Source organism: Lithobates pipiens, unplaced genomic scaffold, assembly GCF_037356315.1.
Source record: "Lithobates pipiens isolate NorthernLeopardFrog02 unplaced genomic scaffold, aLitPip1_a1.2 Scaffold_19, whole genome shotgun sequence".
NCBI classification, from domain to species: Eukaryota; Metazoa; Chordata; class Amphibia; order Anura; family Ranidae; genus Lithobates; species Lithobates pipiens.
The window spans coordinates 574,417,071-574,435,082 of NW_027507764.1; the positions used below are offsets into that span (position 1 = coordinate 574,417,071).

Below are 18,012 nucleotides of genomic sequence, written 5' to 3' on the forward strand. Positions count from 1 at the left end.
AACTAATTACACATGTCAATTATCATGTGGTAATTTAGCAGAAGACAGTAAACGGGGACTAGATTTATGATTTGGGGGATGATTGTATGGGTTACCGTTGATAAAAACGGAAACACAAATTAAAGTGTATGTAAAATACTAACAATGGACTTTTCCTATTTTCACACTTTTGGTCTGTTAAATATACAGGCCAAGAAGAAGCCCAGCAGAGGTCCCCCAAGGCTTTCTCTTCTCTGTCTACACCTCCATTCTGGGTCAGTTGATGGTCTTCTATGGTTTCCAATCTCTATGCTAATGACACCCAACTCTCTCTACTCATCCAAATCTATCTCTCTACTCACCAAAATATTCCTCTCCACTCACCCGTACTGCTTAGCCCATCAATCTCCTCAAACATTGCTTAATTGCTAACAGACATCAGTATGCCTGCCACACCACTCAATCTTTCCATAATTGAGGCCATAATATTTCCTCATACAACTATCCTTCCCCCCACTCCCCCCAGATTATCTGCTGGTGGCACTGTGGTTCCCTAGGCAGAAGGTTATAGTGTAGTTCTGTGGTGTCTACTAGGGGTGTCTCCCAGTAGCCAGCAGATCCCAGTAACCAGTCTCCATCTGGTGCTGGCTGCTTAGAGGGTATTTAGTTCCTCCTCTACTAGTGCCTCTCGCTTTAGTGTGTTGCCTGCAAGCCAGGTCCATGCTTTCACTTATGTCCTACTCCTGATCTTGCCCTGCACTCCATTCCTTGTATCTCCAGTTCTACCCTGTGATCTGTGTTCCTCATTGTGTATATATTGTAGTCTAGTTAGTTTGTTAAGTATTTTATCTTTGGATTATGGTTCACTTGTACCTTCACGTTTGCTGCATTTTCTGTTTGCTGTATTTTCTGTTTGCTGGTGTTTGGAGGCAATTTTGGTCTCTGTTCTGTTCATTCAGCCCAAAATCCAACCACTGTCCAAATCTTGACACCGCCACCTCCGTAACATGTACCCCTCTTTAACCAACTACACCATTAAGCTACTAATTCACTCCATTGTTATCTCTTATCTCTCGACTGTTGCAATTTCCTCCTCGTTGGACATGGATAATCCCCCCGTTCAGTCTGTCATGAATGTTGCTCCACCCTACCAATTGATCAGTATCCACCACCCCTCTCTGCCAATCCCTCCACTAGTTTCTGCCCGCCCAACGAATACAACTAAAGATGCTAATAACATACAACTCAACCCACAGCTCTGCCGCTCCAGTTACATCATCAACCTTGTCTGAAAATATCAGCCAAACCATCCTATCCGCTTCAAGACCTCCGGTTCTCTAGCTCCCTTGTCACCACCTCCCATGCTCACATCCAGGACTTCTCCAGAACTTCCACCATCTTCTGGAACCCTCTACCCAACTCTGTCTGGCTATCTCCTATTCCAGTGATGGCGAACCTTGGCACCCCAGATGTTTTGGAACTACATTTCCCATGATGCTTACCTACACTGCAGAGTGCATGAGCATCATGGGAAATGTAGTTCCAAAACATCTGGGGTGCCAAGGTTCGCCATCACTGTCCTATTCTGTCCTCCCCAAAAACTCATCTTTTCAGAGAAGCCTATTCTACCTCCACCTAGCAACTCAACTTTTACGTTCTCCATCAATTCATCCCCCCCCCCCCCCCCAACAAAAAAAAATATTTGTCCCTTTTGGATTTTAAGTTCTTATGAGTAAGGCCCTCTAAAACCGTCTTATACTGAATTGTGCTGTAATTGTACGGTCTATCTTTATTTTGTAAAGGGGTGTGCGAACTGTTGGTATTAAACAAATCCTGTATTATAATAATTAGTAATTGAAAGTGTTTTGATATATATATTTAAAAAGTGTAAAAAAATACAGTTGATCCTGCTAAAAAACTTGTATATGTCCTGTGCCCACTGACTGTGTTTCATATATTATAGTATATACAGTATATATACAGTATGTACAGAATACTGTATATACACCTAGCCTCATATTATACTGTAATGTTTAGTTGTTCCACTATGCATCAGTATTATGCTTGAGTTGATATTAGTGTTATGATGTCATTTCCATTGTGTGTTCCTGTTTCCATTAAAAACAAATGCTGACATTTTTTTTCATTTTTATTTCATTCGTTTTTTTTCTTTCTTTCTTTTTTGGGTCAGTCGTTATGACTGCAATTCGTAAATTTAGAATTTTTTTTTAAAAAAAACATAAATTTGACAAATTTTGAAAAAAATCGTAAATTTGAAAAAATTTGAAAAAAAATCATAAATTCGAAAAAAAAATTATAAATCTGAAAAAGATTTGAAGAAAATCATACATTCGAGAAAAAAATTCGGAAATTCAAAAGAAATAGGTAATTCAGAAAAAAATCAGAAAATTCGGAAATTAAAAAAAAATTGGAAATTAAAAAAAAAACGGAAGTTTGGAAATTCAAAAATAATAGGAAATACGTCAATTAGAAAAAAATAAATAAATTTTGGAACTAATAATAGAACGTAACTATTACTATATATATATATATTGGACTTTCCTTACAAATTTATATAAAAAAATTACAAATTGACCGAAATAACGAATGCCATAGCTAAACAAATGGAAGGTAACAAATAACTAATAATAAATTATCCCCACAGGCGTGCGGCGGCTGTTATCATATGACGCCCAGTCAGGATAACTGAACCACCCGCACCGGCCTATAGCAGAATGACGGCCGGAGGGGAAGTGGTTAAACGGTTTTCGTTAATTCGGATATTTACGAATTAATGAATTTATCGAAATCCGTAAAAAAAAAAAAAAAAACTAATTTGAAACAAAACGAATTGCACATGTCTAAAATACAAGAAGTCCTACAGCAATGTGTCAAAACAGCAGCGGACTGGTAAGAAGACAAACAATATCTAAAACAGTTCATCCAACACATATGGAAGAGGAAAGTAATGCCGCAAGAATGTGGCAGAAAGGCTCACACCAAGTCATAGGGTACAGGACTTGACAGGAGCCCCTGATGGTGGGGATGATTTTTTACTCCCATAAGATTTAACATTGTTAAAAGTTGATCCAGGGAGTTAACAGATTTTTTTTTTTCTTCCTTGATTTTTAGAACAGATATTTTTTACAGCAAAAATAATTTAAAGAAAAAATCCAGCAATTTAAGTTACATGTATGTGATACAATGTATCATAACCTATTAAAAAATATACAGTATACACAGTATAAATATATATATTTATATAAAATATATGTTCATACAGGTCCACTAGGGATATCGCAGCAGGTCTCCAGTTCAGCATGCCTTGAGTCACAGTAGATGACGATACGTTGGAGGTCAAACTGGAAGGTAAACATAGACGATTAGCTCACGGGTTCTGCGCATAAAATAGGAGACTGTCCATAGTTAAATATACATTTTATCCTCTGCCAGGAAGCTTCGACTTACATCAACAGGGACGCTGTCATATAGACGTTTTCCGATCACTGTCTTCCCCTGGATGTCAATGTTCTCACGTTCTTCGATGGGCAAAGTCAAGACCAGCTTGCAGTCGATGTACAAGGTGACGGTCTTTGCCTGCACACTGATGGCAATCTTGTGCCAGTTACGATCGAACAGCTCGCTAACTTGGGTTCCTCGAAAGTTGGCTTTCACCGCGTCCTTTGTGACACCCACTGAACTGTACTCCAAAGCCTTGTTCTCTCCATCCAGCCTCAGTGAGACCTGTATGACCAAACATGAAAAGCATTATCGGTTCATGCATCCAAAGTTTAGACAGCTGGCAACTGGTAGCTTTATACACTGTCAAATGCATTTGGGAACCTCTCTTCCAAATATTTGAATTCAGGTGTTTTCGGTGAAGGGTACTGTTAACATTATGGCATTTAAAGATGGCTTAGACAGTTGTGCCCTTCCAACATTGTGGTAACAGTTTGGAGAAGGAACTATTCTGTTCCAGCATGATTATACCCATGTGTACAAAGCCAGCTCCATAAAGACATGTTTTGATGAGTTTAGTGTGGACAAACTTGAGTGTCCTACACAGAGCCCTGACCTGAACCCTACTAAACTCCTTTTGGGATGAAGTGGAACCCCATCAACTGATCTCACAAATATTCTTTTGGCTAATTGGGCACCAATTCCCACAGATACACTACCAAACCTTCTGGAAAGCCTCTCCAGAAGAGTGGAGACATGCACAAGCACCCGTTATGGAAGGAGATGCATTGACTTTTTTAATAGGTATGGTACAGGACCAATACCGTTGACAAATTCCTTCTGCGAGCATCTCCTTTCTTCACAGGCACCTATGCAGATCTCCACTCAAATATTTGGAGCCAAACTCTGCAATTACTGCTTGCAACAGGATCAAATAAATAGAAAAGGGGGGGGGGGGGGGTATATGGAGCAATAAGGGTCAGGTGTATACTGATAAATATAAGGAGTTCAGCAAAAAGTCCATAAGCCCAATTGCAACATCTGGGGTGACTTCTTGCTGGCCTCAGACACTTGATTCAGCACCTCCTTAGAGACAGAAGTGAGCAGCACCAAATACTGGATCTGATGGAGGAACAGAAACCAATACTTTGGCTTGAAAAAGAAGCTTGGGTGGCCTTGTAGCCCCACCCCCCTTAATGTAACTGCCAGTCAAGTCTGTACCCCAAAGAAGTTTGGCAGCAATCCTTTTGTTTTCTGTTTCCTCCATCACATCTGGGTTTTGGCTCTACTTGTGAGCAACAAGGCTAGGCAAGGCTTTACAGAAGAGACTCCATGTTCTACATGCTAGAGAGTCAGCTGCTGACCACGGTGATCTACAAAAAGGGCTATTTCTTATGTACCATGTGAGTTGCTAATTTACATGCACCTAATACTTCCTGTAATTGACTGCACTTAGTCTGGCACCCCCTGGTGTGTCTTCTTGGCTCTACAGGTTACCCAGTAGCCCAACTAGTGTGTTCGCTTGTATCAAGGTGTCTTGCCATGCTGAAGATTACCACCAGAGGCCTTCATTTATTGTTTGTGTAAGTTGCCAATTACCTTTCACTCCAATAAATATGTTTTTTTTTTATTACACTTAGATTGTGCCCCCCTAATGAGCATTGAGCATGGCCACCCTCTGTCTGAAGACAGCAATGTTCTCCACATATTCTCTCTGTAGGTTGCTCAATCCTATTAAGGGTATCTTGCAACCTCAGAGGTGTGTGCACATGATCCCAATCCATTATCTTCTTTGACTTATTCTAACATTGTTCAATTCTATTGCCAAACTACTGCACTAACAAGGATCTCTACCATGGCTATTCAATCCCCTTTTCTACTCTCTCAGTTTTAATCATCTAAATACATTCTAGGTGCACCAAAACATGTGGAAAGTTTTACAGTTGCTTTTTTTTTTTTCTAGAAGAAAAGTAGAAAATCCTGTCCTCTGCCAGCATACTGGAGAAAAGTGTTGTTGCTCTCTATGTGGAAGCAATGGTCTCCCCGCAGAGGTCTGACATACCCCTTGCTGAATTAGGCCCCAATCACACCTGAGCGTAGCGTCTGAGCTTTTTGCAGGCGTTGTGTCGTGCGTATTTGTGGGTTTCCATGCAACGTTTTCTGCCGTTTTTGAGCTTTGGCGGTTTTTTTTTATTAGCCAATAGGAAAAATGATCTTCTGTTTCATCATTTGTTGCTATGTTTTTAGATTTTTTTCATCTGCTTCCTGGGTGAATATGCTCCAAAAACGCCCAAATCTGCCCGATTCGAGAGACAAAAAAGGGTCCAGAACTTGTTTGAGCTTAAAGTGGTTGTAAACCCTTACAAACCACTTTGACCTACAGGTAAGCCTAGATTAAGGCTTACCTGTAGGTCCAAGAAATATCTCCTAAACCTATACGGTTTAGGAGATATTTGCCCGAAGACGGGCACCGCTATCTACGGCGCATGCGCCGTAGACAGCGGCGCGCAGGTGCACTGAGCGTGGCATTGTCGATGACGGCAATGCCGCGAGTCTCGGGTCCTGTGCGCATGCGCAGGAGTGACGTCATCGCTGCTCCGGCGAATCACAGCGCCGGAGCAGCGAGACCCACGGAGACCCACCAAGAAGATGGACGCTCGGAACTACAGGGGACAGCGGTGACTTCGCTGGCTCCTGTGTCAGGTAAGTGACACATAATGGACTACTATGCGATGCATAGTAGTCCATTATGCTTTGCCTTTACAGGGAATGAAAGAGGAAGTAAACCCATCAGGGTTTACTTCCTCTTTAAGGCGACCTGGAGTGGAGATGTGAACCATTTCCATGGTGAATAATGGATTTTTTTCCCCTCAAGCATTTTGTAGCTTTAGGCTTCAAGCTACAAAATGCTCAAGTGTGAATGGGGCCTAATGCTGTGTACACATGACCGGACTTTTCGACAGCAAAGGTCCGACGGAATGAATCCGCCGGACAATTCGATCGTGTGTGGGCTTCATCGCTGTCGAAAAATCAGATGGACTTTATATTTACAACATGTTTCAAATCTTTCCGACGGACTCGAGTCCGGTCGAAAAATCCATTCGTCTGTATGCTAGTCCGACAGATGAAAACTGACGCTAGGGCAGCTATTGGCTACCGGCTATGAACTTCCTTATTCTAGTCCGGTCGTACGTCATCATGTTTGAATCCGTCGGACTTTGGTGTGAAAGTGTTTGGCCAAGTCCATTCGTTCGGAAAGTCCGTCGGAACTCCGCTGAAAAGTCAGTAGGGAAGACCGTCGCACCTAGTCTGCCGAAAAGTCTGGTCATGTGTACACGGCATTAGCCCTTGTACACACGGTCGCACATTCCGACGGAAAATGTCCGATCGGACCGTGTTGTCGGATAATCCGACCGTGTGTGGGCTCCATCGGACTGTTTCCGTTGGAAAATCCAACGGACCAAGTTTTCCAGCTGGGCTATAAAACTTTCCGACAACATGATCCGATCGGACCTTGTCCGATCATGTGTAGAGAATTCCGATCGGACAAAGTGCCACGCATGCTCAGATCAAATTCCTAGACCAAAGCTATTGGCTACTAGCGTGAACGTAGTCCCGTCGTAACAAAATAACGTCATCACGTTCTGACAATTGGATTGTCCGACAACTTTGTCTGACCGTGTGTATGCAACAGTTTCGGACAAAATCCGTCTGACAAAATCCGACGGATTTGGTTGTCGGAATGTCCGACCGTGTGTGCAAGGGCTTAGAGTCAGAACTCCAGTCAGGAAAGCTCATGTTCCTTGCTGATTGGAGAGCTCTGTCTCTGAATTACAGGGGGTGTGTTGGACCTCTTCAGAGAGACCCCTGCTGCTACATCTTCTCTGCAGTATACTGGTTTTTCTCTTTAGGATGTGACTGTTTCTGTTTGAACACAAATTGTTAGGCTTTGCACACCTTTTAATATAATGCATCGGGAATGTGTTTAACGGATTTAAACAGAGGGTTCAACTGGTTTTTAGGTCATACATCGTTAATGGTTCTCTTTAAAGTGTATGCATAGCCAAAACTGTTTTCTTTTTGTCTGTTTATTTTTTGTCGTCTATACTCCTTCATGGAGATTTCCCTTTACTTCCTGTCCCAGAGATGGAACAGGAAGTGAGAAGAAAATTCTACAAAACGAGGGGAGTTCCATTGTATACAGTTGTCTCCAAAACATTGGAAGATTTCCTCTCACCTACCGACACAACTGTGAATTTTTTGATTTCTCATAGTTTCCTACCTCAGTGGTCATCAGGATAATCAACTCAATTTCCACAGAGGGGGCACAGACAGCAATAAAAAAAAAAAAAAGAAACTGACCAGGATTCTAATCTTTACCTAAATATCCATAACTAAAATAACATTTTCGGGCTCTATATATGCTTTAGGTTCCTCTTTGGGGCTCTGGTACTTGTCCTGGATCTCTCTAGAGCATTTTTTTCTCAACCAGGGTTCCGTGGAACCCTTGGGTTCCTCTAGAGCAGGCTTTCTCAACCATTTCAACACAGAGCAACCCTTGAAATAGTTCTCCAGTCTCGGGGAACCCCTGCTAAAAATTAAAGATCTGCAACTCATGATACAATAGTGTGATGATCATTGGGAAGAATGGTCCTTACACTTGTGGTCATTGGGAAGAATTACCTCCTTACAGATAGCTAAAAAGATCAATGGTGTCAGTGGGAACTTACCTGATAGGCAGAAATTGCCCAATGCTGAAGGAACCCCTAGCAGTCTTTGGAGGAACCCTAGGTTCCCCTCCACGGAACCCTGGTTGAGAATCACTGCTCTAGAGGTTGCTAGGGGTTCCCTGAGCAATGGTCAATTTCTGCCTCTCAGGTAAGTTCTCAAGGACACTTTTGACGTTTTTAGTTATCTGTAAGCCCTTGTACACACGGTCGGAGATTCCGACAACCAAATCCATCGGAGTAATTCCGACGGATTAATTCCGGAAGAGGTCCGGAAGTGATGTTGCATACACACGGTCGGACTAAGTTGTCGGAAAATCCGATTGTACATAACGTGATGACGTTATTTCGTTACGACGGGACTATGTTCAGGCTAGTAGCCAATAGCTTTGGTCTAGGAATTTGATCTGAGCATGCGTGGCACTTTGTCCGTCGGAGTAGGCTACACATGATCGGAGTATGTCCGATAGGAGCATTTTTTCGGAAAATTTTACCGGCAAGTTGAAAAACTTGGTCCGTCGGATATTCCGACGGAAACAGTCTGATGTAGACCACACACAGTCGGAATATCCGACAAAACGGTCCGATAGGAAACATTCCGTCGGAATCTCCGACCGTGTGTACAAGGGCTTAGGGGGTAATTCTTCCCAATAACCACAAGTGTAAGAAGCATTCTTCTCATTTACCATCACACTAATGTATGATGAGTTGTTGATTTTTCATTTTTAGCAGAGGTTCCCCAAGACCGGAGAACTATTTCCACTGTATTTCCTCTGTGTTGAAAAGGTTGAGAAAGGCTGCTCTAGAGACAGGATGTTGCCCAAGGTTTTGATTTCAAATTTTCTGATTGGTCTTTGCAAAGACATCCTCAAGGCTGGGTAATCTAATATGGTTTCATGACTCTACAAATTTATATCAGACATTACCTGTGGTATTCCATATTTGTCAATGATTTGCCAGACGTACCAGTCCTCCCGTCTGGAAGCCTTTCTGAACCTGAACGTGGTTACAAAGGCGTATTCATCTGGCAGACCTTGTGGAAAGATGTCTCTGGAAAAGATGCAAAAAATGCCACATATGTTATTGGTGTGCACTTTATCCTTAACTACTTGACCTCCGAAAAGTTTTACCCCTTCATCACCAGGTGATTTTTTTGCTATTCAGCACTGCGATACTTTAACTGTCAATTGTGCGGTAATGGACCACTGTACTCAAATGACATTTGTGTAATTTGTTTCAGATAAAGCCTTCATTTGGTGGTATTTGATCACCACTGGAATTTTTATTTTTTATTCACTCTATTATGGATATACAGCATGGTATCTACCATTGTTACATAGTTACATAGTTACATAGTAGGTGAGGTTGAAAAAAGACACAAGTCCATCAAGTCCAACCTATGTGTGATTATATGTCAGTATTACATTGTATATCCCTGTATGTTGCGGTTGTTCAGGTGCTTATCTAATAGTTTCTTGAAACTATCGATGCCCCCCGCTGAGACCACCGCCTGTGGAAGGGAATTCCACATCCTTGCCGCTCTTAAAGTAAAGAACCCTCGACGTAGTTTAAGGTTAAACCTCTTTTCTTTTAATTGTAATGAGTGGCCACGTGTCTTGTTAAACTCCCTTTTGCGAAAAAGTTTTATCCCTATTGTGGGGTCACCAGTACGGTATTTATAAATTGAAATCATATCCCCTCTCAAGCGTCTCTTCTCCAGAGAGAATAAGTTCAGAGCTCACAACCTTTCCTTATAACTAACATTCTCCAGACCCTTTATTAGCTTTGTTGCCCTTCTTTGTACTCGCTCCATTTCCAGTACATCCTTCCTGAGGACCGGTGCCCAGAATTGGACAGTATACTCCAGGTGCGGTCGGACCAGAGTCTTGTAGAGTCTTACAACAGTTACACATTTATCTCTATAGACTTCTTGGGGTCACTGTTCTACATCACTAACTGCGTCAGCACGAACAGCCTATCCTACCTCCACAGCTCCTGGGACAGACATTCATGATGGCTCCTGTCCATCCAGCACTATATATGTATAGTTTGAGCCACATGTAAGTAGGGGGATAATGACCTCTCCTCCTGACCTTTTTTTTTTTTTGCTCTATTTTTGAATTTGATATTGGGGACAAACATCAGATCACATTGGCCTTACATATCAATTTTTCTACAGATATTTTGTTTGCATCCGCTCCTGATGAGGTGGTACAATCCCCGAAACATGTAGAGATTTCCAAGATGCATACATATATGGTTTTAATACATGATAAATTTTACGCTATGTCCTTTTTATAATTCCATATGGAGCAACATGGCTCATGATACTACACATTGTACAATGTGTGCTTTATATTATATTATACTACTGTAACTGATTGGCCCGTGGTCATTATATCCGTTATTATATACTGTACATACTGATTCAATAAACAACAATGTGTATACACATCTGTTTCCTTCTATGTGCCTCAAGTCCCAAAACCCCCTTTTTTTTCTATTGCCATTTTCACACCTCCACACATGTACGGTATGAACAGGACACACAGAAAACAATCCGGTTGAACCTGTGTTGATCAACACAACTCAATGCCCCTAGTGTGAATGGGTCCTTAGCCCGCAGTCACAGCTGAGCAGAGGATATATCAGTGGGTGTGAAGCCTTTGAAGGTGTTTGTGTCCCGGGCTGGGCAAGAAGAAGAGAGAAGTTTTTTTGGGAGCAAAAACATGCGCTTTACAGACGCATTAAAGTCTATATGGCAAAAAAAAATAAAAAATCATACAAGTCTGAGCAGGGACAATAAAGCCTCGCACACACGATCGGATTGTTTGCCAACAAAAACGTGGAATTTTGTCCAAAGGGCGTTGGCCCAAACTTGTCTTGCATACACACAATTGTTGGCCAATAATTACGAACATAGTGACGTACTATGTTGTTTTTCAGCTCTTTAGCGCCACCCTTTGGGCCCCTTCTGCTAATTTCATGTTAGTAGAAGTTTGGTGAGTGTTGATTCGCGCTTTTTATTTTGCGCTTTTCAGTTCGTTTCTGAACGACCGTTCGCCAACCAGCCATGTTGCGGAATCAGAGGAGAATTACGTGTTATTTATTATTGGCCTTGGAGTTATTGCTTTGACATTATTTTTTTGGTTGAATAATGATTTGATTTGGTATATTTTCTATATTTTTGGATGCATAGAATGCACTTTTTAGTTAAGTTCTATTGGCAGATATCATGTCTAATTTTTTTTGTTTTCTTTTTTTAATGCACAATAAAAAAAAATTGTGGAGAATAATACTTGGCTATGGGTTTTACTTCAAATGACAGTTTGGGAGTAGGCAGTTACATTTAAAAAAAAAAAAATACAATGTAAAATTGACAAGGGACACCAACATAGTTGTATCTTTGATCTTAAAAACTACGGGAAGAACTGTGATACCGCGGCACTGGCGATCAACTCAGTCTCCTTCGATAAATGAATGGGCCCTAGAAATGGATAACATAGAGAGAATGGAGATGCTTTTAGCACAAGAATTAGATACGCACGAAAGGTGCCTCCTGGTTTGGACTCCCTGGAGACAGAATAGGAAATTGGTAAAAAATTGAGGAAGAAGGAGGGAAGAAATGGAAGGAAAGATTTCGCTAGGGAGAGGAGGGGAGAAGGGAGGAGAGAGGGAAGGGAGAGAACAAAGGGGGGGGGGGGGTTGTGTGTTTATTTTTTCCTTTTTCTTTTTTATATATATATATATATATATATATATATATATATTTCACCTCCTCTGTTATTTTTTTTATTTTTTTCCTTTTTTTTCTTTTTTTTCTTTTATATGTTAAAGTATCCAAGATATGTATGGGAGGGGGAAAAAAGGAAAGAAAAGAATAAATGTGATTACTATGTATGTAAGTAATGTATATGTTTGAAATTGTTTAATCATGTGTAATACTTTATAATAATTAAAACTAAAATTAGAATTGAAAAAAAAAAAAAAACTACGGAATAATGGTGTTGTGCCCACATAAAAATAGAAAAAAACATTTTGATTGTGAAAAAAAAAAAATAGAAAAAAACATAATATTATTTTTGATATTACTAGAAAAAAAAAAGCCTTTGAAAATGTGTTTGCAATAACTCCATCAGTATCACCAGCAAAGCAGCTTCATTATTATCCCATTAAAGAAGAAGAGAATTGTGCGCTGCATTTGGAGATTTCATAATTTGCCGCGTCACAAATGTTAATTCTCCATCATGAACACTAGTTTACAAAACCAACCGCTTCCGGCTCATCCTTGCTTCCGAGCATTGCGTGTTTGTACTTTGGATTTTTATCCAACAAACTTGTGTACACACGCTCGGAAACTCCGGCAACAGACAGTTGTCCATGGAAAATTAGAAAATCTGCTAGACAACATGTGTCCACAGAAAATCCGACAACAATTGTCCGATGGAGCGTACACACAGTTACCACCAACAGCCTGACATCACACATTTCCCGTTGGAAAGTCTGATTGTGTGTAGGAGGCTTTAGAAAGAATAGGATTTTGGATGTTGAGCTTAGACAGTCATAGGAATCGAGCAGAAGCGCGCCTTAAAGCGGAGGTCCACCCTAAAGTGGACCTTCCGCTCATTGGAATTCTCCCCCCCTCCGGCGCCACAATTGGCACCTTTCAGGGGGGAGGGGGGTGCAGGTACCTGTACAGTACAGGTATCTGCACCCACTTCCGGGATAGCTCTCTGCGGAAAGGGGCGTAGATTACGCCCCTTTCCGAAAGTCCCCCAGCTGCCTGCTGGGAAAACACACAGATCCCAGAGGCAGTGGGTCCATCCTCATTGCGCAGCACGACTCGCGCATGCGCAGTAGGGAACCGGGAAATGAAGCCGAAAGGCTCCACTTCCTGATTCCCATACCCAAGATGGCGGCGGCAGCACCCGAGAGACGATCGAGAGATCGGCTTCAGGTGCCGACATCGCGGGCGCGCTGGACAGGTAAGTGTCACTATTTTAAAAGTCAGCAGCTGCAGTATTTGTAGCTGCTGGCTTTTAAAAAAAAAAAAAACGCGCACTCCCGGCGGACTCCCGCTTTAAAGTCGTTGTATACTCAAAAATTTAACTTTCTAGTAATATTTTCCTCCAATCATCCCCAATCGATTTGCAGTAATCATTTTTTCCCTACCTGCTTCCTTCCTGTACTATCGCTGTATTTGCGAGTAGTGACGTCAACGCGCATGCGCAGTAATAGCTCAGAAATCCGGCAGCCCAGAGCCCCGGCCGGAAAGATTCTTGTTTATGTCGGGGGCCTGCGTCATTTCCTGTTGTAGACGTCAGCCCCGACATCCCACGATCATTGCTCATCTTTTTTTTTTTCTAACAGAGGAAATGAAAATGAGGCTTGGATATTGTGCCCGTAATGCGCACGCGCAGGATTACAGAGCGCAGCGCGAACTGCGTGCGGAAATGATAATAGGAGAAAACAAGGAAGACCCACAACAGAGATGGCGCTGAGTTAGTGCTAGAAAAACGATATTGAAACAACTCGGAATATAAAGTAAGAAGAACATTTTAGATAAAACCGTCTAGATAAATAGATTTAAATCATCTCGCTAATTAGAAATATGGTCTTTGTTTAACCGGTTCCCGACCAGCACACGACGATGTACATCGACAGAATGGCATGGGCAGGCATATTGGCGTACCAGTACGTCCAATATTCAATGCCGCCCTGCCATCCCGCGCTGGTCGGGACCCCCGTGAGTCCGGTCGCAGGACCCGCGGACTCGATCTCCGCGGGCATCCCCGTGATCATCTCACGGGGCGGCTGAATGGAGGAAATGCAGTGTAAACAGCATTTCTCCATTCTGCCTAGCAACTAGTGACGCTGATCTCTGCTCCATGTGATTGGAGCAGAGATCAGTGTTCACTAAATGAAAGCCCAGCCCCCCCACAGTTAGTAACACACCCCTAGGAACACTTAACCCCTACACTGCCACCCACTGGTTAACCCCTTCACTGCCAGTGTCATTTACACAGGAATCACTGCATTTATATAGCACTGATTACTGTATAAATGACAATGGTCCCAAAAATGTGTCAAAAATGTCTGATGGGTCCCCCACAATGTCGCAGTCACAATAAAAATCGCTGATCGCCGCCATTACTAGTAAAAAAAATAATAATAAAAAATTATTAATAAAAATGCTATAAAACTATCCCTATTTTGTAAACGCTATAACTTTAGCGCAAACCAATCAATAATCGCTTATTGCGATTTTTTTTTACCAAAAATATGTAGAAGAATACGTATCGGCCTAAACTGAGGGAAAAAAATGTTTTTTTATATATTTTTGGGGGATATTTATTATAACAAAAAGTAAAAAATAATGCGTTTTTTTCAAAATTGTCGCTCTATTTTTGTTTATAGCGCAAAAAATAAAAACCGCAGGGGTGATCAAATACCACCAAAAGAAAGCTCTATTTGTGGGAAAAAAAGGACGTCAATTTTGTTTGGGAGCCACGTCGCACGACCGCGCAATTGTCAGTTAAAGCGACGCAGTGCCGAATCGTAAAAAGTGGTCTGGTCTTTAACCAGCAATTTGGTCCGGTCTGAAAGTGGTTAAAACATATAGTAGGGTTTACTACCGCTTTAAGCGCGCATGGGAGTTAACAGTCTTGGAGCAGAAAGAAGGTCTCCAAACACATCGTAGCGGTCCCAGAGAAAAGAACAAGCAAAAAAAAAAAAATGTAAAAAATAAAAAATACCCCACGTCTTTAAAGGGTTAATATGTGCAGCCACATTAGTGAGCAAAAATGTTGACATTTTGTTCTCAGTTAGATTTTGTTCATGTTTTGACAAACGCCATGTAAATGCAAAAGCTTTCTAGAGAAAACGCCCACCACGTTATCTTATGCCTCAGTGCCCTTTGTCGCTCTCCGTCTGTGAATACATTGACATTTGACATTTGTTAGGTTGTGTCTCTTCCGTTGAGGACAATAAATAAAGCACGATCAGAATTTTGTTGCCGGGAATCTGGTGGGTGTGACGGAATGCCGCGTTCATTCTGGTCACTTTAGAACACAGATTGCTGTCCAGTGCCCTGCGTTGTATTAGAGGTCTCACCATGAATATAATACTTTGGGGGTTGATTTACTAAAGGCAAATAGACTGCGCACTCTGCAAGTGCAGTTCCTCCAGAGCTTAGTAAATGAGCCGAAGCTCTGCTGAGTTTCATCATCCAATCATAAGCCAGCAAAAATGCATTTTGTGTTTTATTCTCCTTGCACGTGATTGGGTACTCTTTGCAAAGTGAAGCTTTTTACGTCATTTACTAAGCTTTGGAGAACCTGCACTTGCAGAGGACAACCGCACTTTGCAAAGTGCACAGCCTGTTTGTCTTTAGTAAATCAACCCTGAAGATTCCAGCTGCGTGGAGCACAGGGATACCTTTGTATGGTGGCAAAGTGGGCCAAGCGTCGGGTTATATTTGGGCACCTTACCATACCTGCTACAGAAGGATGGTTTCATCTTTGATCAGACATGGTTCACATTAAGTGAGCTTAGGGTTGCCACCTGTCCAGGATTCACCCGGACAGTTCGGGTTAGGAAACGTGTTTGCGGGTTTCAGACCGCCTGAAACCCGGACACATTATGTAGACTGGACTATGGCTTCCCAGCAGGGTTGCTGGCTGCATTTGTCTAAGCTGAGAGTGTCTATTACACTCTTTCACACTGCCCAAAGCCAGCACTAACAATTCCCCTCCCCCCCCCCCCCAAACACACACAGATGGGAGAGGAGAGAGGGCTCAACCTGCACCTCTTCCCCCCACCCCTACCCCTCTGTGTCTTCCCACACTCCAATCCCTGGCGCTGTGCCTCAGAAAAGGAAAGTTGGGTCTGGAAATTTGAATCCAGCAGCCTCAGATACATCTGGATGAGAGATGCTGACTGCCAAGTGGTGAGTGAGCTCACCATCCATCCCTGTCTGTGACTGAAGTCTCCCCTTTTCTCTCACCTGCCTCTGAGTGAGTACACTAAGGTAAATCAGGGTTTTCAGAGCACCCCTTTACATCAGAGTTCCCCTTTACACCAGAGGCCAGTGTTTCCCCTTACATCAGGGTTCCCAGAGGATGTGGGAATTATGTTAGAGTCCCCAGAGTTCTCCCTTACATCAGAGTCTGCAGCGTTCCCCCCTTACTTTGAAAGGGAGCTCTGCAAGTTCAGATGTAAAAGGGGAACTCTGTGGACTCTGATGTAAAGGGGGACTCTTGTTATTAACTTCATATGATTAGAAATGTTATTTAATAGCAAAATATATGTATAGTTTATACTATATATAAATAAAATTATGCGCTGCTAAAGTGTTCGGGTTTGACTTGAAGAAAAGGTGGCAACCCTAAGTGAGCTAGGGAGAAGGAGGTAAGTGGCGTAGAGCCTTCGGTCGGCAGTAAGGCTGTGAGGAGGAGTGATTACACTGACGCTCAATCAGAAAGCTTGTGTACAAGTCCAGGTTTTGTGAGTAAAACCGCTGAACACAGAGCAGTATCAACCTATACCTGCAGTATCACACTATTGCAGGGATCTGAAATTAGTGGACCTCCAGCTGTTGCAAAACTACAAGTCCCATCATGCCTCTGCCTCTGGGTGTCAGGCTTGTGGCTGTCAGAGTCTTGCTATGCCTCATGGGATTTGTAGTTTTGCAACAGCTGGAGGTCCGCTAATTGCATATCCCTGCACTATTGTGTCTTTTCTTTCTTCTGTTCCCATATATGCCCGTATTTGTTGCAATGGTCTGAATACAAATCGGAGGTGATTGAAAGACCAATGTGTGGTTAAAAATCTGAAGTTGAAAAACAGCTGCAGTGTAATGGACGTAATTAAAGCTGATTGCAAGATCTATGCGGTGAAAAAGGAGTGAAACTTGCATTACTAGTGACTTTTTTTATGTTTGTTTCTTGGTGTTTTTTTTTGGTTTTTGGCGTATTTTTAATGAATTCTAATGATTTGTCCTATAATGCCAGCACCTTATTATAATCAACTATAGGAGCAAGCTGTCTTATCATAATTAACTATAGGAGTAAGCTGTCTACCACTGAGGAATATGTAAAAAAAATGTTTGTGGGATATTAATATCATCTTGAAATCAAAACCCTTTTTGGTTACGTTTAAAAGGTTGTATTACAAAGGACACATATGCACATAGGCACTTTATGTAGTAATTTTTTGGTATATCAGCACTGGTATATTCATTATATAGTGGTTATTTAGCACTTTAATTTCCTAGTCTCCATGAGTATATAATTAACTGAATAGCATCTGGTCGTGTATACACATATATGAGAGCACTTTATGTGATCAGGATTGCACTAATTTGCATATATTGCACTTATTTTGCACAGTATGCATGAGAGCACTTTAAACTATTAATTATATAAAGGGTTTATTGGAAACCCTTTGGAAGATATATTTCTAAAAAATTTTGACCACAATTGATTTTAGCGCACTAATATTTTATATAATTGCAAGTAAGAATTTACTTGATTTTTCTGCGCTTTTACCTGCTTTTTTAACCACTTGCTTACTGGGCACTTAAACCCCCCTCCTGCCCAGACCAATTTTCAGCTTTCAGCGCTGATGCACTTTGAATGACAATTGCGCGGGCATACAACACTGTACCCAAATGAAATTTTTATCATTTTTTTCCCACAAATAGAGCTTTCTTTTGGTGGTATTTAATTACAGCTGAGAGTTTTATTTTTTGCTAAACAAACAAAAAAAGATGCAAAATAAAAAATAAATAAAAAATCATGTTTAATAGTTTGTTATAAAATTTTGCAAACAGGTCATTTTTCTCCTT

At 41.6% G+C, this 18,012-nt stretch overlaps 1 protein-coding gene across 1 annotated transcript in view; it reads right to left on the reverse strand.

Moving 5' to 3' along the window:
* Positions 1-18,012, reverse strand: part of LOC143998112 (collagen alpha-1(XXII) chain-like) — a 393,374-nt gene that overhangs the window by 154,595 nt on the left and 220,767 nt on the right. The window contains exons 6-8 of the mRNA XM_077493857.1: positions 9,092-9,215; positions 3,448-3,723; positions 3,261-3,341 (exon numbers count right to left, since the gene is read on the reverse strand). Coding sequence (XP_077349983.1) covers positions 3,261-3,341; positions 3,448-3,723; positions 9,092-9,215 — 481 coding nt within the window. The remainder of the gene's footprint in view (positions 1-3,260; positions 3,342-3,447; positions 3,724-9,091; positions 9,216-18,012) is intronic.